This window comes from Corvus hawaiiensis, chromosome 7, assembly GCF_020740725.1.
Source record: "Corvus hawaiiensis isolate bCorHaw1 chromosome 7, bCorHaw1.pri.cur, whole genome shotgun sequence".
Lineage (NCBI taxonomy): Eukaryota > Metazoa > Chordata > Aves > Passeriformes > Corvidae > Corvus > Corvus hawaiiensis.
In genome coordinates this window covers 19,827,322-19,855,150 of record NC_063219.1, presented here as the reverse complement: position 1 = coordinate 19,855,150, position 27,829 = coordinate 19,827,322, and the positions used below count along the sequence as shown (strand labels likewise).

The 27,829-nt window shown below is 39.3% G+C and overlaps 1 protein-coding gene across 4 annotated transcripts in view; it reads left to right on the top strand.

Annotated features, from left to right (window-relative positions):
- Positions 1-23,454, top strand: part of ITGA6 (integrin subunit alpha 6) — a 128,132-nt gene extending 104,678 nt beyond the window's left edge. For 2 of the 4 annotated variants that reach the window (XM_048310065.1, XM_048310063.1), the window contains exons 4-25: positions 1,038-1,293; positions 2,755-2,886; positions 5,247-5,454; positions 5,899-6,092; positions 6,226-6,314; positions 7,088-7,215; positions 8,917-9,012; positions 9,494-9,555; positions 10,849-11,006; positions 11,966-12,115; positions 12,873-12,988; positions 13,874-14,063; positions 14,149-14,232; positions 14,434-14,513; positions 14,669-14,746; positions 14,847-14,949; positions 15,827-16,000; positions 17,015-17,113; positions 17,479-17,589; positions 17,673-17,771; positions 18,104-18,229; positions 21,391-23,454. In XM_048310065.1, the coding sequence (XP_048166022.1) occupies positions 1,038-1,293; positions 2,755-2,886; positions 5,247-5,454; positions 5,899-6,092; positions 6,226-6,314; positions 7,088-7,215; positions 8,917-9,012; positions 9,494-9,555; positions 10,849-11,006; positions 11,966-12,115; positions 12,873-12,988; positions 13,874-14,063; positions 14,149-14,232; positions 14,434-14,513; positions 14,669-14,746; positions 14,847-14,949; positions 15,827-16,000; positions 17,015-17,113; positions 17,479-17,589; positions 17,673-17,771; positions 18,104-18,229; positions 21,391-21,549 (2,892 nt within the window). In that variant the 3' untranslated portion in view covers positions 21,550-23,454. Of the gene's footprint in view, positions 1-1,037; positions 1,294-2,754; positions 2,887-4,120; positions 4,238-5,246; positions 5,455-5,898; positions 6,093-6,225; positions 6,315-7,087; positions 7,216-8,916; positions 9,013-9,493; positions 9,556-10,848; positions 11,007-11,965; positions 12,116-12,872; positions 12,989-13,873; positions 14,064-14,148; positions 14,233-14,433; positions 14,514-14,668; positions 14,747-14,846; positions 14,950-15,826; positions 16,001-17,014; positions 17,114-17,478; positions 17,590-17,672; positions 17,772-18,103; positions 18,230-19,677; positions 19,808-21,390 lie in introns of all 4 variants that reach the window. The other 2 variants (XM_048310066.1, XM_048310064.1) reach the window with 2 other exon arrangements.
- Positions 23,455-27,829: the final 4,375 nt, after the last annotated feature.

The window sequence follows — 27,829 nt, the reverse complement described above, 5'->3', positions numbered from 1 at the left end:
GGTGGCAGGTGACTTCAGGACGTGAATCTGGTTATTTAAGCATATAGAAGTTGTAATAACTAGCTTTGGTCTGTCTCAGAACCCAAAGTGGAGAGGAGCACATGGCAACAGTCCTGTTCACTGAATAATTAGTCATCAACTAATGCTGTCTTGTCTTTTCTTTATAAGTGGTAAGTGGAAAATGCACTTATTAGATGAGGTGTGAGCACCCTGGAGGTCACTGCAGCAGGACAGTACTGCAGTGCTCTCAGTGTGGAGCAGCTGGGTGTTTGCCTAATATTTAGGCCTTGATAGGAACCATAGAAAATGTTTGTCAGCTGAGAAACCTGACTTGTGCTCTTCACGCAACCTGCTACATCTGATTCTTTGAGAAACACTGCTGGCAAAGGGGTTTGGTGGTTACACTGCTTAACCCTGTGGCTATTCATCCTTTGTGTTAAATATTTGAGTAGAATTCTTTTCCCAGGGGATAGTCTAAAAGGATAAGGAACAGGATGTGTTTAGTGCTTCAGCTCTGCCCCAACGACAGTTACCTTTTAAATGGAACATCCAACAGAGGAAGTAGGAGCAACTTCCCTCCCCTTCACTGGAAAAGCTTTCAGCTTTTGCTTAGTGGCACTTTTCTGTAAGGGGCAAGTTCTGAATAGTCTTGGGTAGATGGCAGTTGAACCAGCTTCTTGTGTCCTGCACAAGTCTGAAAGTCCTTCAACTCTGAGAGCTGTTGGGAAACAGCCACTTCTTTATTTGAGAGAGAGGGTGGTTTTCTCCTCCCTTCTTGAAAGAGAGGGATTAGGTATCAGGAAGGGCTTTAGAGATTTAACCCTGTGGCCTTCTTTGACCATGAAGTGGAGTGCTTTGACTTGTGTCTGTAGATACCCAACCTTTCCCACAGGTTGCCTGTAGGAAACACCGGACTCTGCACTGCAGGTGTGTCTACAGCATGACTTACAGCACTGGTAGCTAGAGGAGCCCTGCCTTCTTTGGTGACCTGTGTATGACACACAGAAACATCACACATTGTTTCTTCTGTCTTGCAGACGTGTGCACATCGCTATGAGAAAAGGCAGTATGTAAACACAGTGCAGGAAACCCGGGATATCATTGGAAGGTGCTATGTGCTGAGCCAGGATCTCACTATTAAGGATGATATGGATAATGGAGTATGGAGCTTTTGTGATGGTCGTTTAAGAGGCCATGAGAAGTTTGGTTCCTGTCAGCAAGGTGTTGCTGCTACTTTTACTAGAGACTATCATTATATTGTGTTTGGTGCCCCAGGCACTTACAACTGGAAAGGTATGACTTGGCTTCCTTCCTGCCTACCCTTCCCATTTCCTCTGAGATTGCTCTCAAAGGTTGCATCCAAAGGTTTAATAATTTTTTTTTAAGGGGAGAGGAGATAATAGGGATGTAATGATTTTACCCTATTTTTACAAAATGCTGTGTTTCTGTATCAACGTTTACTGAAGTTTCTTTAAATGTCCTTTGAGTGTGTTTATAAATAGAAATGGAACTTTGCATATATGTACAGCAAATTTTCCCCTTATTAGTCTTAATCTTATGGTGGGATTGAGGGCTTACTTGGACACTTCCATACAGGAACAAACTACTAAATTTATATAAGTTACTTGACCAGTCTTTTTTCTGCATTTGAGCGAATGTTAGATAGCTGCTGAACTCTATGCTTATTCTGCAGTATTCTCCCCTTTATTCTTTGTGAAGTCTGTGGAAAGCAGTACTTCATGAAATAAATATTGAAGGGTTGCAGGAAGATAACAGCAATACTACATACATTCATATCTAAATCCATGCATGTCCATGTAAAATTTCATGGGTAATCTGTCTAAGAGCAAAGTACTCTGCGTCATGTAGGAGATATTCCAAAACTTAAGGGGAAAAAGCCCTAGATACTCTTTGTTAGTTTATATTCAGAAGCATCTAAATGACCAGCTCAGGCTCTTGAAGTGATTTTTCCCATCACACTTCATTAGACCAACAGCTGTAAATACTTTCCTCTTGAGAACATCTGATCCTCCAACCACTGTGTTTTTCCACCTTGTACACCTGTGCCTGGTGTATGAACCGTGCTAAATCAGTGCGTTAAGCTCTGGCACAAGGTGTACTTTAGTGAAAACTTAATCTTCCACGTATCTGTCAACAAAATCTGACTGACCTGAAACAGCATACTGAGTGCAGACACCATTTGACTTTAATTGCAGAGAAGTGCTAGGACAGCCCTAAGAGTTCTCTTCTGTATAATGGAAAAACATGTTTGTGCTTGCCAAAACCTTAATTATCCCAGCTGATAAAAGGGAAGCACACCTTTTATTGAACAATAGCTTTTTTCTTCTTAAATAACGTTTCTAAATATATTACTGGTGTTTGTCATAATGGACTGTAATTTTAAAAATTTTTTTTTAAACTCCTGTGTGCTTACCTCCATTTTAAGAGAGGCTTTATAAGGCTAAGAAATAGAGGATGAGGGTGATTTCTGACCAAACTGGTTCAATGTTTTTATTTATAATTTCCTTAGTATCCCATGTTTTTCAGATCATTGTATGGCTTCTCTGTAGAGCAGCATGAGCTTCTGGCACACAGAACAGAGAGAGAACACTAACCCAGTGCACTATTCTGTGTTTGTCCCATAACAGCACTCACTATCTCATTCATCATAATTAATATAAGTTGGGAACATTTATTTGTTATTTTTCTCGCTTACTATTCATTTGCTTTTATTTTATCATTTCATTTTTTCAGGGGTGGTTCGTGCAGAGCAAAAGAATCAGACATTTTATGATCTGGGTATCTTTGATGATGGGCCTTACGAAGTTGGTGATGAGAGCCACCAGGATAAGAATCTAGTTCCTGTTCCAGCTAACAGTTACTTAGGTAGGATTAAGTACATGTGGTAAATCTCTTCAGGCCTCTTAAACATTTGTGATCCCAGCCTGGTGTGATGATCTGAAATGGGAGCAGATGTTTCATTGTGGACCCTGTAACATCTTAACTGTTCTGGATAATTCACAGCCTCCCTCCACATTTATGGGCCAGTTTTAAGTGTAAGATGATGCTGCTGAGGTACCTAGAAGAGCTGTCGTTGTAATGTGAGATTCAAGAGCCGTGCCGAGGGCCTACAGAATCTCAGGGAGTGATTATAATCACAGCGGTGGGTCATTACGGTGTATGGGTCTGTAGTCCTTAGTGACACAGTCTCTGCTATGTGGTATCAGAAGGTTTATCAAAATTTGAGTTTCTGGATGTAGCTATTAAGACTGCAGATTTTCTCTCCTGGTAGATGCGTGCAACTCCTTTATTCTTCAAGTTTTTAAAATTCCGGTGGCTTTTAACAGACCTTTAAAGCACCATAATATAAGTGCTGTTTATATTTTACTTGTGTGTGTGGTGCAGGAGGTGAATCTCTTGGTCCTTGTGCAGTCAGGAAAGCAGGAATACGTCCTTAGACCAGTGACCTTTCTGTACACCAGTGAGATACACCGAAAAGGCTATGCTGCATTTTTGGAAAGGCATTAAGTGTAAAGAATCTTTCTGTTCCAGTGCAGATTTTTGTGGTGTGTTGATCCACTGCTTTTGGCATATGCAACAAATACAGTTTTGGTAACCTGAGACTGGAATTTCTTTGTGAGTGATGGAAAGCTGAACAGATGGGAAGGGCATTGCTAATGTAAAAAGAAAGAAATCAAGTCAAGAAGAGAGCAAACTTAGAGCTACTTATATGTTAGGAGAAAAAGAGCATAAACTTCTGTTAAATATCAGCAGTAATTACTGGGTGTAAAGGTAACTAAAAAAATCATCCTAAGAGCTTATGTTAGACAAGCTGATAGCATCTTCTGGTGGAATAAGGATTGCTAATGTGAGGGGTGCTATGGAGGCTGGTGTCTTTTGCTGTGAACAGTCATATCAATTTCTGCAGTTTCATAACCAATGCATTTATCTCCTAAACATAAATGCTGTCTTGATTTGTAATAGTCAGAACCACTTCCAGGCAAGCCAGCTCATCCCAGGCATTACTGTTCTGTCTGTTTAGACAGTAAGCAAATGTGGTTATAGGTGCTTTGCTTAACTACTATTTTTTTTCTCTTCAATCTTTCACTCATGTTTATAGGTCTTCTATTTTTGACAGCTGTATCTGATACTCATCCAGATCAGTTTGTGTACAAAACATTGCCTCCCAGCATACAGGTGGACAAGTCAGTGGATGTAATGATGAATAGCTACTTAGGTTTGTGACCACTTGAGGTGGCAGAATCTGGTCAGACATAATCTCCAGACCTTGTCATGATCCTCTCCCCTCTATCCCCTCTCATATCAAATACATTGTAAGTAAAGCATGAAAAAACAGGGATTCAGATAAAGGGGAGATGGCAAAGTAATAAGGCTTCAGAGAAAGCTGATTTGTCATGCATTTCTCCAAACCCTCTCGTCCCTCCCCCAGTTGAGACTCCCTCAGTTTTTTCTGGAACTGTCTCATTGTGAATTGCTGTAATTGAGAATTTCCATAGTAGTGGTGAAGTGTTTCAGAGGAAAGACTCCCATCTGCTGGCTACTATCTTCTTTCCTTGCAAAGTGGGCAGTTTTCTACTTTGGCCTTTATTAGCTATATTGGTATATGCAGTATAGTCCTTTAAATTGTTTTTTCATATTTTAAAATGTATCAATTCTTATAAAGAATATGTAAGACCAAATTAATTTGAACATGTCATGTTTAGGGCTGCATTAACTTAGAATTGCCCATTTCACCATTACTGTGTAAGCTGATTCTCAAATACTGCTTACATCATTCATATGAGAATGCTTGTGCGGTACAATTTGCATGTCTGTAATAGAATGATACTGACTTTCTTTGGAGGTTTCGTGATAATTTTGCTAGAGGTCAAGTTGTGAAGTACTCAAGCTATATTCAAGTGGTAAAGCTGTAGTTGTTTCTAAGCTGTATGTTTAAAAATGATCTTGTATTTGGTGTCCATGAAGAGCAGGTCCAAGTGAGGGATGAAATACTATGTTTTGTGGGGGAGATAGTTAAATGTAATGTACAGAGGAGTGTCGACTTGTACATATGCGTCCACCAGTGCAAACAGAAATGGAGACTTCCCAGCCATAGGACACTGTGTTTTAGACAAAACTTGTATTCCATATACCACTTTAATATAGCAGGAGAAATGTTTATTTTTCATATTAAGATGCAAGCTGTTACTTAGTTTATTTATATTTTATTTCTTTCTCTGTTATAGGTTTCTCTTTGGACTCTGGTACAGGAATTGTCTCCCAAGATGAGATGACTTTTGTTTCTGGTGCCCCAAGAGCGAACCACAGTGGAGCAGTTGTTTTACTGAAAAAGAAAAATCAGAGAGCACTTTCCCTGGAGCACATGTTTGAAGGAGAAGGGCTGGCCTCTTCTTTTGGCTATGATGTTGCTGTTGTGGACCTCAACAGTGATGGGTATGGCTGTGGTTAACTCCTGCTGCCTGCCTGTATTTTGAAGGATAGAAATCTTGTTTATTTTCACTTTGGTTTTTCACATTAGAAATATAAGGAATGCCAAATTCTACCTTCCATGTTTTCCTGGAGGAAATGGTGAGCGTCTTGAGAATCAATCAGGACAGAGTCTACCTTTCTAATAAAGAGTTTTATTTAAACAATTAGTGTAAACAGAGAAAGAGGAAACTGGTCTCAGAGAAGGCCCTAGAAGGTCCTTGTGTGCCACCAAGGGAATATAAACCAACTTGTAGTGTCAGTGGGGCTGTTGTTGCCCAACCAGTTTAATGCACGTTTTAGTCTTTGTTCAGCAGCTGTTTGCACAGCTCATCTTGAACTCACAGTCTGATCAGTTATTTTTCACAGTTATTCTACAAAAGCACTGCTTTTTTTTCTTTCAATTCTAAGCTGGCAGGACATCGTTGTTGGGGCCCCGCAGTACTTCGACAGAAGTGGGGACATCGGGGGTGCTGTGTACATCTACATGAACCGCCAAGGCAAATGGGCAGGGGTGAAGCCTCTTCGCTTAAATGGAACCGCTGGCTCCATGTTTGGGCTTGCAGTTGAAAATGTTGGGGACATTAACCAGGACGGATATCCAGGCAAGTGGAAAACGATGACAATAAAAATGTGTGAGATTGTTTGGCAAGGCCAGACTTGGAACATCTTATCCTTTGATTGCATGCTGCAGAAAGAGCAGGAATGATTTTAGATGTTGCAACTTATTTTCAACAGATATTGCAGTAGGGGCTCCATATGATGGTTTTGGCAAAGTATACATTTATCATGGATCCGAGAATGGAATAAACACAAAACCAGCACAGGTAATGAAATAACCTTTACTATATAATTAGTCTTGAACAAAATTAAAGGAATGACAGGGCTATCCCTCTTCCTTTCCATTGCTATTATTGGGGTAGCGGGTATGCAGAAAAGTCACAGGGCCCTTCAAAGATTACACTGCTGACTGGAAAGATTAGGAATTCTTGATATTAATATATATTTTTATTTCTGGGGCCAGGCCATCCATTGGCACCAATAATATGTGCAGAAGGAAAAAGGTGTGTAGATAAATAAATTCTGTTTTTTAAAAAAAATAAATCTGGTGATTTGAAAACAATTAGTTTCTTTGTTTTCTCTTTCACTACTACTGTTTCACTTTCTTCTTAAATAATATTTATGGTTTGTTTTTTTTTTTTTTTTTTTGAGGACCAATGTGTCCAGTTTGCAAGGTGGGAATGGAACTTGATTATACTCCCTAGAATACTGCTTGAATACTTTATAGAATACTTTTTCTGTTTCCAGTGTCTGCAGTCCATAAATACTGTAAATACAGATGAACTAAGCTCTCTGCAGATCAGTAATTTCTGGTACATACTGCTATTGCAAAGTAACTTCTTGGAAGGAAAGCAAATCATCTTGGCACTTCAGTATCCTTTAGCTGAACTGAATGCAGAGATCCTATTTCAGAGCTCCTACTTCACTGTATTTCTTCCCTCTTTTGTCTCTGGCCATAAGACAGTTATGTCCACTTGTTACTTATTTCACCTTTGTCACTTTTAAATGTCTGAATTCCCTCTATCTGTTTACCTTTTAGATTCTTGATGGTGAAAAAACAAACACCAATTTCTTTGGTTACTCTGTTGCTGGAAACATGGACCTGGATGAAAATTCCTACCCTGATGTTGCTGTTGGTTCCCTGTCAGATTCTGTAAATGTGTACAGGTATTATACACAGAACCTTAACTAATTAGACCAGGGCTTTGGTTTTAGTTTCTTAAAAATAAGTTGCTTAGAAGTAACAAAAAGCTGTTTGGTCTTGAGTGTACTTTTTCTACCAGAAATTGGAAATTTTGAGGGAAAGTGGGGGGAAGGGCAGCGATTCCATAAATTGGTTTGTTACTTTATCTCCCTCCTCCCCTTGAGAACCTGCTTTACAATCAATACAGGGTAAGAGGGTGAATGTGGACAGTTCCTGTAGAGTGCTGATGTGGGCAGTGTAGCTGCACCTTAATTTTGCCCTGTTGTAACTTGGATGTCTGTGTCCTTGAGTGGAATTTAAGAGTGATAAGTAATTCCTTAAGGAGAAGTTACCTGATACGTTTCCTGCCCTTATATAATCTGACTGTGCTTTACTGAAGATAGAACAAAACAGAACCAACCCCCGCTTTTGTAGCTGAGGGTCCAAACCAGTGAAGCACACACAGCCTTGCTGAACTTGCACTGGGGTCCATGAAACAGTGAGGAAGCCCTGCAGCTAAGATCCTTTGGGATTTCTGTAGCATATGCCTTCATTAGGGATGAAGTCACAGTCCTTTGCAGACCTCTACTTTTTTTCCCAGTTTAAGGTACAGTTGAGCTGCATCACTAGTAATGGGCAGGAAGAGGAGACTGTCTCAGTATCAAAACTGTGAATGCTTCATCAAGCTCAGGTCTTTGGTGGTTGCTTTCAGGTCCCAAAGGAGGAGAAGCAGAAACTCCAAAACTGGTTATCTCAATTCTGGGACAAACAACTTTACTTTTCAGGCAGAACAGCCTTTCCTACAGTTTCCTACAATGCTCCCATCTCTAAGGTGTATAGTGTCTGTGTATGTAATTGTAATGTTCTTAAATACACTGGAACAGCACCCAAGAAAAGCAACTCATGTGGCTTGTGGAAAAGAACAGAGTAGGTGGTAGAGGAGTTGGTGAGATTATTTAGCATTCTGCTTACTCAAAAGGAGCCTTAATCTTTTGCTGATAAAGGCAGGACAAAAACTTTCACCAAGGTGAGAACAAAAACCTCTTAAGGTGAACAAACAGTGAAAGGAGTGGCCCAGTTAAATGGAACAGGTGGCTTACCAGCTATTTAAACAACCTTTGGATGCTCTGATGAGAACAGGCTCAGCTCATTCATTTGTTCATGTGAAATGTCTTCTCTCTTCCAAAAAAGGCAGAGAAAGGAAAAGTTGTCAGGCAGAAGTATGGTTACAGCCTACATGCAGAGGAATCAGGAAATGAAAACATTTCCCACAGTTACCCAGGCTCCATGTTAAAACTCTTGTGAATGTGAATCTGAATGAACTGTAGTACCTATAGTTGTTCACAAGGGCTGAATTACTACTGATGGTAGAAAACACCACTGAATTTTCTGTTTTTCATAAGTGTATAAAATGACAACATCATCATCACATCAGTGTAACCCGCTTCCCCCTCAGGATCTGTAGTTGTTCTCTGTGACTTGCTTTGCTTAGCTTTAAATAGTTTTTGGGTTTCTTTCTAACCAGCATCAAAGCCAAATTCTGTGCTTCTTGGAGTGTCTTTGCTGCCAATCAGTGCAGGTGTGGAGGGAATCTGATACTCACATGAATTATTTCATTAATCTTAACAGAAACAACTTCCTTTTTTACCCTTTTTTTTTATTCCCCATTTTTCCCCCAAATGAAGATCTCGGCCTGTGATAAGCATTAAAAGAAACATTACAGTACAGCCTGACAGAATTGATCTAAAGAAAAAGAACCCTGAGGACCCTGGTGAAATAAGGTAAATGAAAAGAAAATTGTAAGAAGCCTTGGTGTATGGAGTTTTCTGCTGTCAAAATTCATTCAGTGATGATGTTAAAGTGAAGGGATGTGAGAGTCATGCAGATTAAGCAAATGTATCTGCATATGATCATTTTGACCTCCTGAATTTCTTCGGGCTACTGTGCTAAAGACAAGGTGTGGAATATGTTCTGGTCATAATACTTGTTTTTGAAAATGAATGTCACTTTGCCTCTTCAGACTTTTAACACAAGTATCTTGGCTTGAACAGCTTTCTCTTGAGTAGAGACATCAGAGCAAATCTTAGAAAGTTTTTCTAATTGTTTATTAACCATTTTTTCTTACTTTGTAATTCAGTCTAGCAAGCAGCAAATACCACAGTGATAAGACTGATAAGATCAGTCAATGCACTGTTAAAACTTTTCATTCTGTTGGACTATGCCTCATTAAAGTTAATACTAATTTTTTGGCACTTTTTACAGGATGGATGTGAAAGCATGTTTTAAATATACTGCAAACCCCAGAGATTTAAATCCCAGAATAAGTAAGTTCTGAAGAGAAATATTTTTGATATGTATGTCACATGGGTTTTGTTTTTTTCTTTAGAGCTTATCATGGAAAGATATTACTTAAATTATAGTGACTCATCTCAGACAGTGACTGACAAATTTAAAATGTGACTCAGTGCTAAGCTCAGCTGTTGCACAATCTGTATTTAGAGTCATGCTGGTGTGTTAAGCTGTTCTGTGGATGACAGACTGAAGCTCTAGAAGTATTATAATTGCCAGTGAGCAAATGGCTGCTATACAGACCCAAACCATTTTGCCTGTCTAGGATAATGCTGCTTTAGAGAATAATTTTAAAAGCCCCTTTCATATATCCATAGTGAGCATTATTTCTTACTGGAGGCTTACCCTTTGAACCTCTCGTATTCATGAAAATGTTTTTGTGGAAGTCAGTAACTGGAATAAAAAAATCTGCATTAATAGGAGAAGACTGGAAGACTGTGCCACAATTAGATTGTGCCACGAAAATGTAAAGCACTTGTTACAATGCTCCTGTTGCTACCTCTTGGAGAACTGTGTAGGATTTTGAGGGGAAATGAGAAGAATTTTAAGCCAAATGCCCCTTTTTCTCCTGTGTTGTCTTGAGTTTCTCAGTTACTTTTAAAATCCAAAGGATGTGCTTGAATGAGGTCCTGGTTCTTCAGCAGGTGAAGTGCTTGGAGCTCTCAGTGCCTTGGCCCACTCAGTGCTGTTCCCATCTGTGCAGCACTGAATTAGCTTGGTGAAGTGATCATTAGAAGATGCACCAAGTTCAGATCTAGAAGAAAATGCCTCATCACACAACTAGACAGCTGTAGTCACACTTCTGCTCTCAGTGTTAGAATTAACAGTGTACCTTGACCTCAGAATCTTGCTGGCTTTCAGGTGCCACTTGGGACCCGACAGGAATCCCCCCCAGTGGAGTCGGGGTATTTACAGTGGGTACCCCAGCCATCTGCTGGCTCCACACAGCAATTACAGCTCCCCCAGCCAGCCCCGCATCCTCCTAAGGGAACGGTTTACTTAGGGAATAACAGGATTTGGTTTAAAAATTTTCTTTAGATTCACGCACAGGGTACCTGGCCCTCAACTGTGGCAGGACAAAACTGGCAGGACAAAACAGGAGAAAATTTTGTGAATGACTGAAAACAGTTTATGAAGCCCAGCACTGGCTGGAACAGTCTTCTAGAATAATACTATAAGATCATAGCTGGTGAAATTAAAGTACTTTTTAATATGGCAATGATTTTTTTTTTTTTTTTTATAGTGACCTACTTTATTTTTTCACACAGAGATCAACTACATGTTTGAAGTGGAGAACGAGAGGCGGCAGCTGGGCCTGCCCTCCAGGGTGCGCTTCATTGACCACTCGTCTGATCAGTTCACTGCAAGTACAACCCTGAGGGGACAGAACTCATGGGAGTGTGTGACTACGAAGCTTGTACTGCAGGTAAGGGAGAGTACTTTATTTCTGTTTCATTTAGATCCACTTGAATCAAAAGAATGCTCTTGTTTTTTACAGCCTCATGGAAGGAACCTTTGTATATAACTTTGTATATAATTTAAAAGTCATATGCAATATAAAGCTTCAAAAATAGACACCCACCATAGTTTAGTACTTTACTGCACACATGCTTCTTCCTCCTGTTGCCCTTCTTGCAAAGTATGGATAAGTTGTAGCCACTGCAGCACACTCTGCAGGTCAACAGAGCTGAACTAATCTAGAACAACAAAGAGGGACTAACTGCCGAAAATGGAGAGCTGTTTCCAACAGAAATAATTGTTAGGCAATTTTATAGTGTGACTGTTTAGGAAAAGAAATTTAACCCATGGGTTTTGGAGTGGATGAATGGGCAGGGCAAGAAAGCTTGGTATGTGCTATCTTGACTTGGCTTCTATAGTGGTGCTAAAAGGTGCTCCCAGAGGCTAAACAGATTCCCCCTCAGTGGGTCAGCAGGAATGAGTCAGCCTCCAAGGCTGACCACAGCTTTTGACCACAGCAGATGAAAGAGCTTTAATTTATGAATAGAATAGAATCATAGAATGGTTTGGGTTGAAAGGGACCCTAAGGATCTAATTCCAACTCCATGCCATGGGCTGGGACACCTTTTACTAAACCATGTTACTTAGAGTCCCATGCAGCCTGTTCCAGTGTGTTATTGTACTGTAGTGCTGTGAATTTCACCTGCCTGAATTATCATCTGTGGTTCCAAGCAATTCTTAATGGTGAGAGAAATCATCAGACTGGGAAGCCAGAGAGAAAAAAAAAGACAGTAAGGCTGGGCTCTTTGTGTTCCTACACATGTTTAGAAAATGCTGGATTTCTCTATAGTATCAAAAGCTCATCTCTGTGTTGTTTTTTCTTCTCTGCACCGTACACTAACTATGCAATTCAAAATATTTTAACAGGAAAAAATTAAAGATAAGCTACGTCCCATTCCAATATCAGTCAGTGTTAAAATTGCTGGCCTGGAGTCACCATCCAAGAGAAAAGAGACTGCACTTCCAGATCTTACACCAATTCTAAATTCAAATGAATCTGAAACAGAGATCACAAAAGTAAGCCTTTGATATCATATATTTGCATAAATCTGCACTTCTACAAATAACTGAATTTTAAAGACTGTAGAAAACTAAATGATGTCCAAAGGAAATAACTGGGGGGGCACTGGACATGTAACAATTGGATTATTATTTTATATTTTGTTCTGAACTTGTTACAACACTTTATGAACTAGGTGCTGTGTTTCTTTTGCAACAAAAGTGAAGAATGTATAGCTCCTAGGTTTCTTCCCTCACCCAACAAGTTTAGGAGTATGTACTCCTAAAAAATGTACTTCTGATTAAAAATGGAAATCCACTGTCTCCTGCTGGGAACACTTGTCCCACATAACAAGATAATGTACACTCTAATTCTTCCACTGTTAGGATGCTGTAACAGCATTTGAGCAATGACTGCAGCAGTGACATAAAAGGGAGGGAATATCTCATTTAGAAGTTCTCATTTCCTCAATGCTTATTGAAGAATCAGACTTAAAGATATATTTCCTCATTAGAAGTGTACCTCTCACTTAGAATTATCCAACTCTGCTTTTTAGTCACATATAAAGTTCTAAATTACCAGCATCAAGGGCTGTTACCTCACAAAGAAAAACTCAACAGGCAAGAATTAAAAGTCAGGTTAAAATTTGAACTCTGTCCAGAAAAGTGCTTTGTGAGTTCCATGTAGATAGATGCTTTATTCAATGTGCTTCAGAAATCTCATTTTAAGCTACTATTGTGTGTCAGGCAGTAAAATTGCTTTGGTTTTATTTAGGTGGAGTTCTTAAAAGAAGGATGTGGAGAAGACAATGAATGTCACAGCAATCTTAAGCTTCAGTATCGGTTTTGTACAAGAGAGGGAAATGAAGACAGGTTCACCTATTTACCACTGTAAGTCTTGATTAACGTATTTCTAAAGTTCAAATTATTAACACGTGCTTAAAAGAACTTTTAGGAGAGGATTTTGGGAACGAGAGCAGCTTTGTTCTGTCTGGCAAACAGCCCTTGGTAGAAGTATTGATTTGTCAGGGTGAGGAATGGGGGGAGATGGGATGAGCTTGAGAAGAAAAGTGGTACAGAGTTGCATGGATACAAAGTGGCCACAGTAGTGCACGTGTGGGCTAAAAGAAAAAAAAAATTAACACCTGGAGAAATGAGATTCTAAACCAGCCTTGCAGCAGTTTATTGTGTGACACTGTTAATTATTTTGCAGATGAAATTTGACTGTATGACAACTTGATATAGTATAGTCTAACAGCCCAAGAGAAGCAGTTACAGAGAAACAGAGTAATCATTTCATTTTAACACATACTCCTGCTGCATCTCTCCTTCCTAGAAGGACAGTGAAATTAGAACGGGGGTAAAACAAACAGAAGGAAGTATGTTTATTTACTGCCACCAGTCAGACACCTTTAGCAGTGAGTGCCACACTCAGAAGCCAAACCCATGTATACTTCACAAGAAAAAAGCAGGGAGTAGATTGATTTGGAGAAAATTCAGCACTTCATGAGTCACATGCAAGTGCTGGTTCAGAAATACTATAAACTGCTGATTACTTGAGGGATTTATCAACCTGTTTGGTCCTCTTAACTCATCACTGTCAGATGAAATACTGGTGTGGGGAAAAAAACCTATGACTATTCATATGTTTATAGTTTTACTGTAATTCTCCCCTAATAAGAGGAAATTCTATTTGAACAAACCATAGTAAGAAGCAAACTTGTATACACATTTGTTCTCCTAATGCACACAACCCTGTACATTCTGTTTCTATAGTGAAAATGGCATGCCAGTGCTTGTTCTGAAAGACCAGAAAGATATTGCCCTGGAAATAACAGTGACAAACAATCCATCTGATGTAAAATATCCACAAAAAGATGGTGAAGATGCATATGAAGCTAAACTAATTGCAACTTTTCCAGACAGTCTGACATACTCTGCATTCAGAGAGATGAGGGGTTATCCTGTAAGTATTTTTAAGAGAAAAAATACTGAAAAATGTAAAATACTTGCAACATACTTTTACTTGTAAATGTATTCTTTTTAATCAGGAAAAACAGCTAACATGTGGTGCTAACCAAAATGGTTCTCAAGCAGAGTGTGAACTTGGAAATCCTTTCAAAAGAAATTCTAATGTAAGTTGCACTTACTTCACTTAAGTTGTAAAATCTCATTCCTGACTGCAGTCATCCAAAGTTTCTGTGTGTTGCAACTGGAAATTTGATTTGAATCTGTCTTTTTAACTCTAGAACTTAATAGTGCATTTCTATAAAATGTCATGTATCAATGTATCTTATAAAGAGCTCATATATTTTGTTATCTTCGTTCTTGTTTAGGTAACCTTTTATCTGATCTTAAGTACCACTAAAGTTAATGTTGATACAACAGACTTAGACATTAACCTGAAGCTGGAAACGTAAGTTTTCATTGTGTGCGTGCACCTGCACTGTGCTTTGATATACAGTTGTAAACATTTTGAATTCATTTGTTTGATTCACTGAAGTAATTTAATAGTAAAGAGAAACCCACTAAATCTGTAAAATAAACACCATTGTTTCCTTTTCATTGTAGAACAAGCACTCAAGTTAATTTGACTCCAATTACAGCCAGTGCTAAAGTGGTTCTTGAATTGCTTTTATCACTCACTGGGTAAGTGTTGGTAGCATGACAAATTGGGGGGTCTGGGGACAGTTTTGCTGCAGACTCATTAATATCTGGTTATTCCTGTTTCCCATCCCCACGTCAACAGAGTTGCTAAGCCTTCTCAGGTATATTTTGGAGGTAACATCATTGGTGAGAGTGCTATGAAATCTGAAGATGATATAGGAAACCTCATAGAGTATGAATTCAGAGTGAGTAATTTAGATTAATTCTAACAGCTGCTTTTAATCAAATGCACAGCTTCTTGATTTATGCATACGAATACTTATAAAAGTTGCTATATTGAAATTGGCTTTCTTTGTCCCAAAATCCTGATTTCCTGATCAGAACATGCAGTTTGACTGTGGACTAGAGCTTCTTTAGACCCTGATGTTTTATGATCATATTCTGAGGAAGTGGCCTGAGGCTGCCTGCACACTTTTTCTTTGGAGCAGTTCATGCACATTCAGTTGTGCGGCATAAAAGCTCCTGCAGGGAGGGAACAGAAGTTAAAGCAGAACCTGCCTGGGGCCTGCCCAGGCTTTGGCTGGTGCAAGAACAGGCTGAGGACAGAGCCAGCGCAAGCAGATGCTGCGAGAGCCCCTCTGAATGTGTGGGTTTATTTCAGTGTCTTGGTCTTCTGCAAAATACATCAAGGAGTCCATCTCTGTCAATCCTTTACTTCTTTCTGTACCTGCATGCATGTATTATAGCAGCAGCAGGTAGAATATCTGATCTAGAATTTGCTATCATGATCAGTAACACTAAGCAAGTAAAAAAGAGGTTGGGAAAAAACTTCCAGGCTTACCAAGAGCAAGAACTTGTTCTCTCTCTTGTTCCTCATAAACTTGCAGTTTGCCTCAGTTATGCAACTGACTGATTTGTTAACCCAAAACTGGAGTTGCTGTTTCACATGAAGATAGATTTATAAAAATCAACAACTAAAAGTTCATGTTGGGGCATTCTAATCCTGTTATGTATTCCTGTTAGCTGCATGCTTAAAGCTTGTCCAAGTCAATAATGTTTCCAGGAAGAAAACCCCTCTAAAAAGTATTTCACACTTCAAAGAAAGTTTGTTTGTTTTAACAGGTAACTAACTTGGGCAGACCACTGAAAACATTTGGCACTGCTTCCCTGGATATCCAATGGCCAAAAGAAATTAGTAATGGCAAATGGCTGCTTTATTTGATGAAAATAGATTCCAAAGGCTTGGAAAAAGTCTCCTGTCAACCCGAGAATGAAATCAACAGTTTGCATGTTGCGGTATGTTACCCTATCTTCTGTTCCTGAATTGGTGCAACATGAAGGCACCCCATAGCAAGTGAGAGTAAGTCATCAGAGCTTGCCTCTAGAAGGATTTATTTTTATCTTAAGAAGCTCACAAGCACAATACATTGATACAATGTATCAGTGATTAAGCCTATTAGGAGACTTCATAACTAATAACTAGCTAATCAGGCTAATATGCCAAAGGATAGATGCTACATCATGGTGACTGTTTTTGCAATGGGCGCTGTTGTCATATGCTCTTATACAGGATGAAACTGCTGATTGTTCTAACAAATTTCATCAGCATTACTGAGAACTGTTCAGTAATAAAAACATCTGAGTTTTGACTGGAAAAACAATAAATAACTGTAAACATCTTCCCAGCCTGGGGGAATTCCATGTACTTTTTTTAAAGACAAAGGGCTTGAACTTAAATTTATTTATTTACAACAAATATAATAAAAAGCGATTTTCATAGCCCTGGATTGTGCCTATCTAGCAAGATCTTTTTTTCTAAAACTTGAACCACATTTTTTTCTTCTTCATATAATCTTAGAAACTCCTCCCATATGATCTTATTTTCCACCATTAAAACTGCATGCACATAAACCTGTTTTTGTCAGATCATTACATTAGTTAATATAACTTGCAGTGAGTGTAATTAGTATACAGTTAAAAAACCCTGTATCTACTGACCTCAGAACATTTTTACTCTTTTAGCATAGTACCATTAATACCCTTTATCTAGAAATAAAAATGGAAATAGCATTGAAAGCTTTATAAAGCTCCCCTTGCCCTATTAATGAAAATAGTCTGTTGGCCTTTCTTTAGGTAATCTCAAATTTTACTCTTAGCAGTAAATGCAGGTAAGTAGGGATATATAATGCTGTCAGTCATGTGCTGATTTTGGAAGAAGAAAACACTGAGCTCTAGTTTCTCTGCTTGTATGAATTAAAAGATTCTTATGATAAACTACTTTTAGTTTTTTACTTCTTTTTTTCCTTTTAGGAAACCCATAACTCAAGAAGGAAGCGTGAGGTTGCAGAGAAGCAGATTACAGACAGCAAGGCATTTTCTTTATTCTCAGAAAGAAAATACAAGACCTTGGTAAGGATATTGCACCAACTATATTCTTGTCAGATACCTCCCCCTGCACTTGAAAGAGGGCTTTTCTGAATCTGGCAGAGTGCAAGAAATTCTCTCTTATATAACCAAGTATCGATGCTTTTAAAATTTGAACATTTAGATTATATACTGTGAGAGAGAACTAGGAAATAATATCTGCAGTTACTTACATTAAAATAAGCAAGTAATAACATCTTCATTGTATTTTCCCATTGCTGTCAGTAGAAACAGATAGTAGTTCTTGCATGTAAGTATTATGCATATAATCCAATTTTTAATCTTGAGGTGAGGTTTAAACAATCTGTGAAGATGTGATTTTATTTACATGTAGAAATCTGTAATTGCAGAACTGCAATGTGAATGCACGCTGTGTGGACATAAAGTGTCCCCTGAAGGGTTTTGACAGCAAGGCATCCATTGTGCTGCGTTCCAGACTGTGGAACAGTACTTTCTTAGAGGTAAGTCCTCTTACCTGCTGTTTTTGAAAGGTCAGAGTTCTTTCCTGTTCTGTGTCTAATATTCATATTTTATTTTGGAACAGGAATTCTCCACAATGAATTACCTTGACATTCTTGTTAGGGCTTCTATCAGTGTTCCTGCTGCAGCTAAGAATGTTAAACTCACAAATGAAGTTACTCAGGTAGGTTCAGTGTTTAATGCTAACCACATGTTATGGTTGTGATTGTTCTAGCTTATCTCCAGACACCAGGAATGAAACAAATTTGAAACAAAACAAGCTAGAAGTTTAACTTCTCAACCGAGTTTCGAATTATTGATCATTTTTTTAGGGGTTTGGAAATATTTATTACCATATTGAAATTATACCAGTGGGAACTTTTTCTTTGAAAGCATTTTGTAGAAGACATTTTGTTATAGAAGAGATAAGACTATATAAATTGCAGCTTTCTAATTAAACATGTACCATGTACCTTCTGATATACTCCCTCCACCTGCACATTTTCTGTCCTTTAGGTGCGTGTTACTGTATTTCCTGCAAAACCGGTAGCCCTTTATACAGGAGTTCCGTGGTGGATCATCGCGGTGGCTATCCTTGCTGGAATACTCATGCTTGCTCTGTTGGTATTCTTACTATGGAAGGTGAGCTTTTATTCATCTGGTTGTTTTTTATTTTTTGGTGTATAACTGACAAGATAGCAAACTGATTAAGTATTTGGGACTCAAAATAGGGCAAAACTGCACAAAACATACATTATCAGTTTCTCAGTTTTGCAACATTTGGAATGAAAATGGTTGTATGGGCAGACTTGTTATGTAATTTTTCTGTTTTCACATCCTCAAAAGGAAGTATTTTGAGCTCTGGACAAAACTTGAGACAGATGTTCGGAGGCCATAGTTTGATACAGATGGATGCAGCTAATGGGAGCCTCTGCAGTTAGGGGTAAAACTTCATGTGAGCTGTTTACAAATGTTTTAGCAGGGCTCTGCTCTCATAACATCAGAACTACCATTAAACTGATAGCAGATGAAAATAACCAAAAGCACAGTATTAATACATAGCCAAGTGTGCTAGTGAATTTCTGTATTATTGCTTTTTTATCTTAGAAAGTTTAAAAGAATAAAAAAAAGAGGTATAAAAAATGGTTAACTATTTGCAAAAGAAAAAATCAAGTACCTAGTGACCGTTGTAAAAATGCCAATTATTTATGGTCCCAAATATACCAGAGCAGTCCTTTTATTCTTAGTTTTTAGAGGTGTAGGCAGTTAGCATTTGCTGTTATGGGATAGCAGAAGGTTATTAAGGAAGGGGAGGTGAAGAATAGCCTGTCAGTTTTTTTCCACTGAAACTGCAGCAGTTAGCTTTGAGGAACTGGTATTTGCTGCAGGTTACTTCCCATAGGATAGTTCTAATTTCCTTATTTTTTAAAAAAATGCCCAGCTGCTCCTGCAAATATTCCTGAGGAATGAATACTTTGGGTGGGCTGTTAGGTTCTTAACTACTAGTGTTTTACTGTGCATGAAAATACAGACATTTTTCGCATGCACACACAGTGTAAAATGCTGTTTTTGATGGCACAGACTGTGCTGTTCTGTGAAGCACAAACATTGTACTGCAAAGACAGATACATCACTGGTTTAAGACAAAAGCTTGTATTGAAGAGGTCAAAGCAGTAACTGGTTTTGTTTTACACTCTGTGTTTTTGTCCTGTGCACTAGGCCATGAACAGGTTTCTGTATAGGCTTCTTTCTGCTCTTTACAGCCACCTTCACTTGCTATGGACATACTTATTGTAGCTTTTCTTAAAAAAAACTCCAAACAGATTCCCTACAAATTTATCAAAATGCCTCTAAAATAATATTCTCAGGTTACTCTGTTAATAACTCAGGTTACTCTGGTACTGTATATAGATGAAGTTAGCCCAAGAAATTCTCAGATCTAGAAACAGCTGAGTTCTTGTGATGATTTTTTTTTTTTGGTTGGCCTGTGAAGAGATAATGGGAAGACAGTTCACAGAGTTAAATCACTTTTAATCGGTTTGACTTCTTCCAGTCCACAAAAATTGACTCAATACCTTGCTTCCTTGTAGTGTGGTTTCTTCAAGAGAAATAAGAAAGATCATTACGATGCCACATATCACAAGGCTGAGATCCATGCTCAGCCATCTGATAAAGAGAGGCTTACTTCTGATGCATAGTACTGATCTACTTCTGTAATTGGTAACTGATGATATTTTTTAATTTCTAGCTGTGGCACATGCTATGGTTGCAGTGGCTAACTATGAAGCTTTTTCTGCATAAGTTCTATTAACTTTTGGATTTCAAGCTATCATACTTGCTTGCTCCTTCTGTTGACAGATTTTCAGCTTTTGGTGCATGTGGACACACAGAGGTGTTTACCCTGGTCTAAAATGCTTCTTATTTATTTCTTTAAAAAACATGGTGATCTGTTGCAATGGGGTTTAGTATTTTTTTAAATTTATGCTTTAACATTACAAGTAAGTCTTTAAGCTTGCAAGATGGGAATCAACACTGTAGAGTTAAGATGTAAAGATAAGACTACATGGACAATATGTAAATTTGCTTTACTAACCTTTAGTGCATGCTGAAAGGTACATGATGCTTACATTGGAGAAGGGTTTTCATAATGAGAATTTATTGCTGTGGAAACATCTCTTTTACCTGAGTTCTACGATGTACTTCTCTAGGAATACACTTTGCTGTATTCCTAGAGATGCATGATGATTTATGCTTCCAGCAACCTTTACTCCACTTAACATAATTACATGCATGTACATTGTATCCATAAGTGATGCTTGGGATGAGGGGGTGGGGAGGAGTTCTTAATGAATTACGTCAAAACAGTGTTTAATGAAACTATGAGATGGCTAAAGATTTGGTCTTTGCTCACTGTAAATTTTTAAAAATTCAGTTCCATGTAAGTTCTAATATTAAAAAAACCCCAAACCATTGACCAAAGAGAACCAAAATCCCAGCACCCTAAATACTATGAACAAAACCGTGCCTATTTTAACATTTTCTTACCCCCAGCAGTGTCTAATGACAGCTGGATGGCACAATGTCTCTTAACCTGAATCTTGACCTCAGTGATCCTGAGTGTGTACCAGTCATCATCTTTGTAATACTGTGGCCATAGCTCCTTTTTGTTTTGGAAATTAATTTTAGTCCATTCCTTGATATCCAAAATCAGTTTTTACAGAGGCTTTGAATAAAAAAATTGCATAGCACAAACAAGCTGTTATAGATTTCATCCAGCATGACTTCCCATGGCAAACTAAGCAAGACTCTTATTTCTAATCCAGCATGTGTAATTAGTTCAGGTGACTGAAGTTGAAATGGTGCTTTGAAAACCAAGGCCCTTAGGGTAACTTTTCTTCAATGTTCTGGAAATCTTTCTGTAGGGTTTTAAGGGTAAATCATGTCACCATACAGGAAGACTGAAGTACATACCTTTGATTCAGGAGAAGCAGCTTTCCTGTGTGTAGCACTAAATGTCCTCATTAGATGAATGAACAGCTTTGTACTGGAGGGGATCTGTTTAAGATATTTGATTACCATGGACAGTCAGAGCATGCCCTTTGTCTTTAACTGCTGCTGAACAGCTAACGCAGACCTCTTGGCTCACATTTTTACAGCTACGTATGCTACATTTTTGGCCTACATACTTTTGTTTTCAATTTTCTTAGCTGCATATTTGTGTGAAGGAAGAATTTACTGCCTCTACAATTGTAGTACTTTGGCAGCAACTGCCACCTTAACTGTTCCTTTCCTCCTCTGCGCAGTGCGGGTTCTTCCGGCGTTCCAGGTACGAAGACAGTGTCCCCCGCTATCACGCTGTAAGAATTCGGAAAGAGGAGCGGCACATCAAAGATGGGAATTGCAAAGACCTTGAGACAAAACAGTGGTTCACCAAATGGAATGAAAATGAAAGTTATTCTTAGGCAAAAATGTTGTTTATCCACAAAATTCAGACAGAAGTTAAGGTTTTCATTCATGGAATACTGATGGAGTTAGACCTGTGAACACTACGGACATTCACCATTTGATTGTAGATATTACTACTTATATTGAGGCTTTTATTTGCACAGTTAAAATGGCTTCAACAGGCTTTATTTGCATTATTTAATTTCCACACTGCCTCTTTGCCCCCTTAAATCTGATCCACACTTTAGAAAATACTATGCTGATTTGGGGTCTTTTCTGCAAAATAAGCAAAACCACTACAGCAGACCTTTTCCTGTGATCCTGACCTTCTTCCTAGGTATGTGAGGAATGCATGATTAAGGTCAAGATGAGTTCTCCATTGTTCCCTCAATGCACAGGGCTTTATAAACACACAGTGGCCTTACCACACTTTGTTCAAGTATAACTGAAGACCTGCAAGGCTGCTTTAGTCATAACCTTTGCCTGCTGCAGTAGTTAGGGCTTAACAAAAAGCATAATCTTAAATTACATGTGCAATGGGTCATGTTGCTTGATTTTGGGTTCTTTTTTAAGATCAGCTTGTGTGATTCTTGCTCACAACAAATATACACAGGTTTTTTTGGGTTTTTTTTAAAGAGAGGCTTGAATATTAAATGTACTTTCTGTATATATATTTTAGTCATTTTTGTATTTATTTTTATTATAAATCATTGACTAACTGCTAGGCCAGAGACTACTGAATTTTTAAATCCACTGTTCTGGTTTTTGTGTTTCTGTTTATGAACTTCAGATTATGAGACCTGAGGCTTTCACTGCATTTTAATAAATCAGAGAAGGTGCCAGTGCTTTCTAAAATGTAAATATTTATGCAAATGATGTGTATGGGTGCTTTTTTTCCTGATACTTATAACATCAGGTCCTGTAACATGATTTGTATATTATTGTGGACTATTTAATAATTTGGACACCAAGCAGAAGTAGTGTTTTAGATACCATTTTATACTTGTTGCAAGAAAGTGAAAAGTCCTTTGGAAGCTGCTTTCCAGTTCCATAAGGACTTCCTGGCTGGCAAAAGGCATTGACTACTACAACTGTTGTACAGCACTTGAAGGAGGCTATAGATGCCTAATTTACCTTAACTGTCAGGATCTGAGCTGATCCACGTTGAGACTACTGAATCATCTTGAACACCTGAATGTTGATAAAAGTAGAACCATTATGTTAATTAGTAACTGAGTAGCTGAGAAAATGATTTAAAGAGTTTACTTTTTTACCAATGTTCTAAAGCCTTGGTACTATTTGAGAACAAAGATTAAGCTCACAATTGTGTATTCCATGTGAAACAAAATTCTGCTCAAAAAGTATGCACGTTAATTGCTTGTAATATGAACTATGCAAAAACCTCTTGGTATTTTTTACCCTCATAGGGTAAAAACCTGCTAGAAGGGCAGTTGTCAAGTATCTTATTTTTATTGATAACTTTGAATATACCTTCTTGGAAGGTATGGTCACCTAAAAAGCTACCTTTAGTGTTAAGAAAGATGAGTCTAATAAACAAGATAATCTCAGTATGTTATGACTCTGATTTTATGAACCCTTACGTATTAATTCAGATGTTACTAAATTTTTGAGCTTCTAGAATTCTAGCTTACTTGCGTAAAAGCTCAGCAGCATCACAAGCCAGGGTACTCAGGGGCTAAGAAGCTTGAGGAATACCCCTGAATGCAAAATCAGATTGGGGCCCTCATCTAAGAACATGAATGTCTTAGCAGTGTTAAGGTTCTTGTGAAATAAGTCATGTCACTGGTATATTTTTATCTCAAACTTTTGTTTTACCAGCTAAGAATGCTACATCATTCCATGATTAGAAATTACCTGTGGATATTTGTATAGAAGTGTGAAATAAATTTTTTTTAATTAAAGATGGTCTTGGTAACAGTGATTTTATCATACTTACCTGAGGTGGCCATAGCTAAGTTAACTAGAAGAACAGGCTCAAAGTGGTAGGTACAAGTTCTCTCACTCTCAGCATTGCCGTAGCTCTCACTGCCCTGCCTCATGCAAAGGGCAGATAAGGAGCTGCAGGAGATAAGGCACAATCTCACACTTGCAGGCTCTCCGCTGGTTGCTGCAGTTGCCAGTAGTGTTAAGAGTCAGAGCATCATGTGCCAGCTCCCACTGGGACACGGCTCCCCTCTCCTTGCTCCATGCTTGCACTCATGCTGTCCCGGGGAACTTCCATGCAAGCAACCTCCTAAAAATTTTCTTAAAATACTGCCAGATGAGTATTTGAGTAAGTAGTGGAGATGGATACATCCCCCAAAAATGGTCAAGGACTTTGCACACCTATTTGTATTTAGCAGTGGAAGTTTGATACTGACAGTCAATAACACAATTGCAGGGTACAGTTTCGAGTCCACCGAAAAAACCCTATGGAAAAGCCAAAAATATGCAGGGAAAAAACACCACCAAACCCAACAGAGGAAATGAGGCTTATCTTCACTTAAGATGTCAGCCCTCGCTGGATGCGTTGCTGAAAGGCCTTCTGATGCAACAAAGCCTGAAGATAAAGGTTAGCTGCATATATGCTAGGCCACTATTTGTTGTTGAGGCCAAGAAGCTTCCAGAACTAGAACCAGAAAATGCTGCTAGACCCTTCAGAGCATCTCAAAGATGAGAACTCAACCTGCTCTTATTAAACAATTACTCCCCTTTACATAATGCCCACAACCATCTGTCTACAAGATGACAAAATACTGACTGGCAGAACAGTTAAGTAGCTGATCATAGTAAGTTTAGTACAAATCTGTTATATTTGGCTTCATATATATGCTCATATATACTATACACATAATAGTACTAGATGTAGTATATACAATATATACAGGGGTACAGCACTATAATAGTGTATGTGTATAGTATGTATGTGTACATAAAACAACAAAACAGTAACATACAGATCTAAAAGATGAAGCCAATCCAGAGCCAACATCAGAAATTGCAACAGCTTACAAAGACTCGATGTACTGCTTGTAGGCACTGCTTTATCTAGCGCTGGCTCACAGCTGAGAGACCATCATAAAATGGCTTTGAGCATGGCAGTTCTCAACTACAAGTCCCAAACTATTACAAACTGGAGCAGCACAAGCTACTCCTCAGTCTTCCCTGGAGCCTACAAGCAGCAATAAGCAAAACCTGCCAATAAGCTGTGTTTGTAGAAGTCTTGCAGAAACAGACAAGCTGTCTGTTTGCCCCATTAGCCACCACTCCCTGGCCAGAGCAGAACAACCCATTCAGTTTTCAGCATAAAAATTAAGTTATGGTTGGATTACAAACCAGCTGAAAAAAGCAGTCTAATCCTGCTTCATTCTTACATACTATTGGTGCAGTTACTGCTCAGGAAACTGCATCTAGAGGCTGACTGAATCAAATGTTTTCTGTATTTCAATGCAACATTAAAAAGAAATAAGACAACCTTAAATGGGGGGCAATCCAACAATGCACTGAACGGGTTAATGTGATTGCTATATCAAAACTATTCCTGCTTTAGTGGATGCCATAGGATATCCACTGCCACTATCATGTCACAGACAAGTCACAGGTACAAGGTTTGTTTAAAGGAAACCAAACAATATTGAAAAGTTGATTTAATAAGATGAATTTATGGGGCAAATACCAGTATCCACAACAAAAAAAGGAAATGATACACAGCATGATCCACTGTTGCTACTGTTTTCTCTTTTCAGGAATGACACTGGGAATGATGCCAGCACATCTCCACTGGAGATCGGGTTAGCCATCAAAGGATTTCTTATCCTTCTCACATGAGCACCCACTGCCAGCACGAACCAAATTTGGTTCACACATCAACAAGCTCCCCACAGGCTGGAGACCGTCAGTTCTTTATTTTAATCAATATGGTAACGATAGTACATTCCACACTATATATGTTTCTTCACTGTGAGTACAATCTACTGTTAACAGTAATGATAAGGGAAGGTCATGAGGGCACCTTGCCCACTGAAATGCAAAAGGTAAATTGGGCTAATGCTTGTTATTGAACAGTATTTCAACAGTTATTGAACTGTATGGTGTTGTGTGGAGAATAACTTGACAGACAGCACTGTTGCAGAGGCCTTCTTGATACATATTATTAACATTTAACAAAACCAATTAAGTAACCAAAAATTTCCCTCAAATTACAACTGGAACACAGCATTAACCTGTGTATAGGCAGAGGAGCAAGAGGTGACCACACTGTCTACTCTGTGGAACACCACGAACTGACTTCAGACATGGGGGAATTGTGATGGTGCATTCCCTCTCACACCTCCTCAGGCCTGCTCTGTGATCTCAGGAATTACCTCCCTCAACTGCAGTACAAATGAAATGGCACCATTGTTACTGGACTTTTTTCCTCCAAAATTTCAGGTAGTTAACAAACTTGGCTTATGGCCAGGATGGAAACATACTGATGACTAAAGCCACACATCTCCTGACCCAATAAAGAGCAGTACCAAGAGAGGCCCTTTGAGCTCTCCCAGATGACAGCAGGCTGTCACCAGCACCTCTCTGAGTGGGACACCTCCCAGAGCTCATGAACTCTCAAGTCTGCCATACTTGAAAGACCATCCCCCTACAGCCCTCAAGGAGCAACTCCTGCCTTTTGAGAAACATAAATGGATTTGATGTATTCCACTGAACTCAAGGGGAACGTTTCATCCTAACTTTGTACGCAGGTATAGATGTACACACCTCTGTGCCTTTGCGTGAATTATGGCCTATGTAGTAACTAACAGAGTGAACCTTGCCTTCAAACTCTGCTAGGTCACTAGGGTTAAACTCACATCAAATACTAAATTATTAAAGCAGGTATGCTTACCAAAACAAAGGTAGGAATTATTGAAAAATTAGTATTATTTGAAAGTAGCTAAATGCTTGCTTGACATAAGTAGCTAGAATTGTTATAGCAAGCTGAGCTGTATAGCTGTACTGCGTAAGTCAAAGATGGATCAGAGTGAAGCCTGAAACTAACAGCCTAAACATTACTAATAGTTAGAATAGACAAAACTGTAATTTAAATATTACTTAAAAAAATTAATAGCTGGAGCAACAGCATTATAACATGGACTACAGAACTGACTGAAACCCCCACAGAAACAGACCTAAGAGGATGTGAAGATGCCCACGTGGCAAACACTTGGTAACAAAACAGCAAAGCAATGAAGGGCAAGAAGGGTCCAGACTCTAATATGGCTATTGATCCAGACTGTCACGTGACAGATGTGGAGTTTAGACTGTAATAATTGCCCAAGGATTTCTTCGTCTGGAGGCACCTGGCTCAAGCTACCAGGTATTAAAATCAATCTGTACCAATAAATCTAACTGATGGAGATGAGAGCTTAGTGTCAAAAAGTTCTTTAACATCTATACTGCAATAAGTTTATCAGAAATGCTTATAATCACTCTTAACTGCCTTTTTTTGTCAGTATTCTAGATATTTCTACAAGAGCAGGACAAGAAACTATTCAACAGTTTGGTACCTCGCATGTTGCATTTTAACAGGCAGTAAAGTCATTTACTGTGGCACACGGTCCAAGTGCTTTTCTACCAATACAGACACGTATTGTGCTCATTGCTGACCGATCAGGAGTGTATCTGTAAAGGCAGAAGCCCTATTCTTCCTCTGTGTTTTTTTTTTCTTTTTGTTTGTTTGTTTGAATCTCTTTTTCCCGGTAACTGAAAGAAACCCCGGCCCACCCGGCAGCTGGGCAGACACAGGTGCGACACTGAGAAGACACACGGCTGGTTCAAGCCCGGCCGATTCCCTCGGGTGAGGCTCTGCCCTCCCGCCGGCCCTACGGATAACGCCGGCGCTTCCGTGGGTTTCTGCAGCTTCCCGTTCCAGCCCGCGGGTCACCCATGCCGGGAGCCGGGTCCCCGCCGCCCGCCACGGCCCCGGCCCGGCCCGGCCCGGTCCGGCCCCAGCCCGCGGCGAGGGGGAGCTCCGGGTGCGCTGAGCCCGCACGGCCGAGGCCTCGGGCACCCCAATGCCAGGCGAGCGCCGCTGGAGCACAGGCATCTCTCGGCCTCGCCGCAGCCCCTGCGGTCCCGGTCCCCGCACCCACAGCTCCTCCGGCCCCCTCACGGCTCCCCACCCGTCGGTCAGTGCGCACCCGCAGCCCTTCGCCGGGCAGCAGGCGACACCGGCCCCAGTAACGCCGCGTACGTGTCTGTGGCCGGGCTCCTCCACGAAGCGAGCGTCGCCTTCTCCTGGTGGGCCGTCAAGGCGCTGGG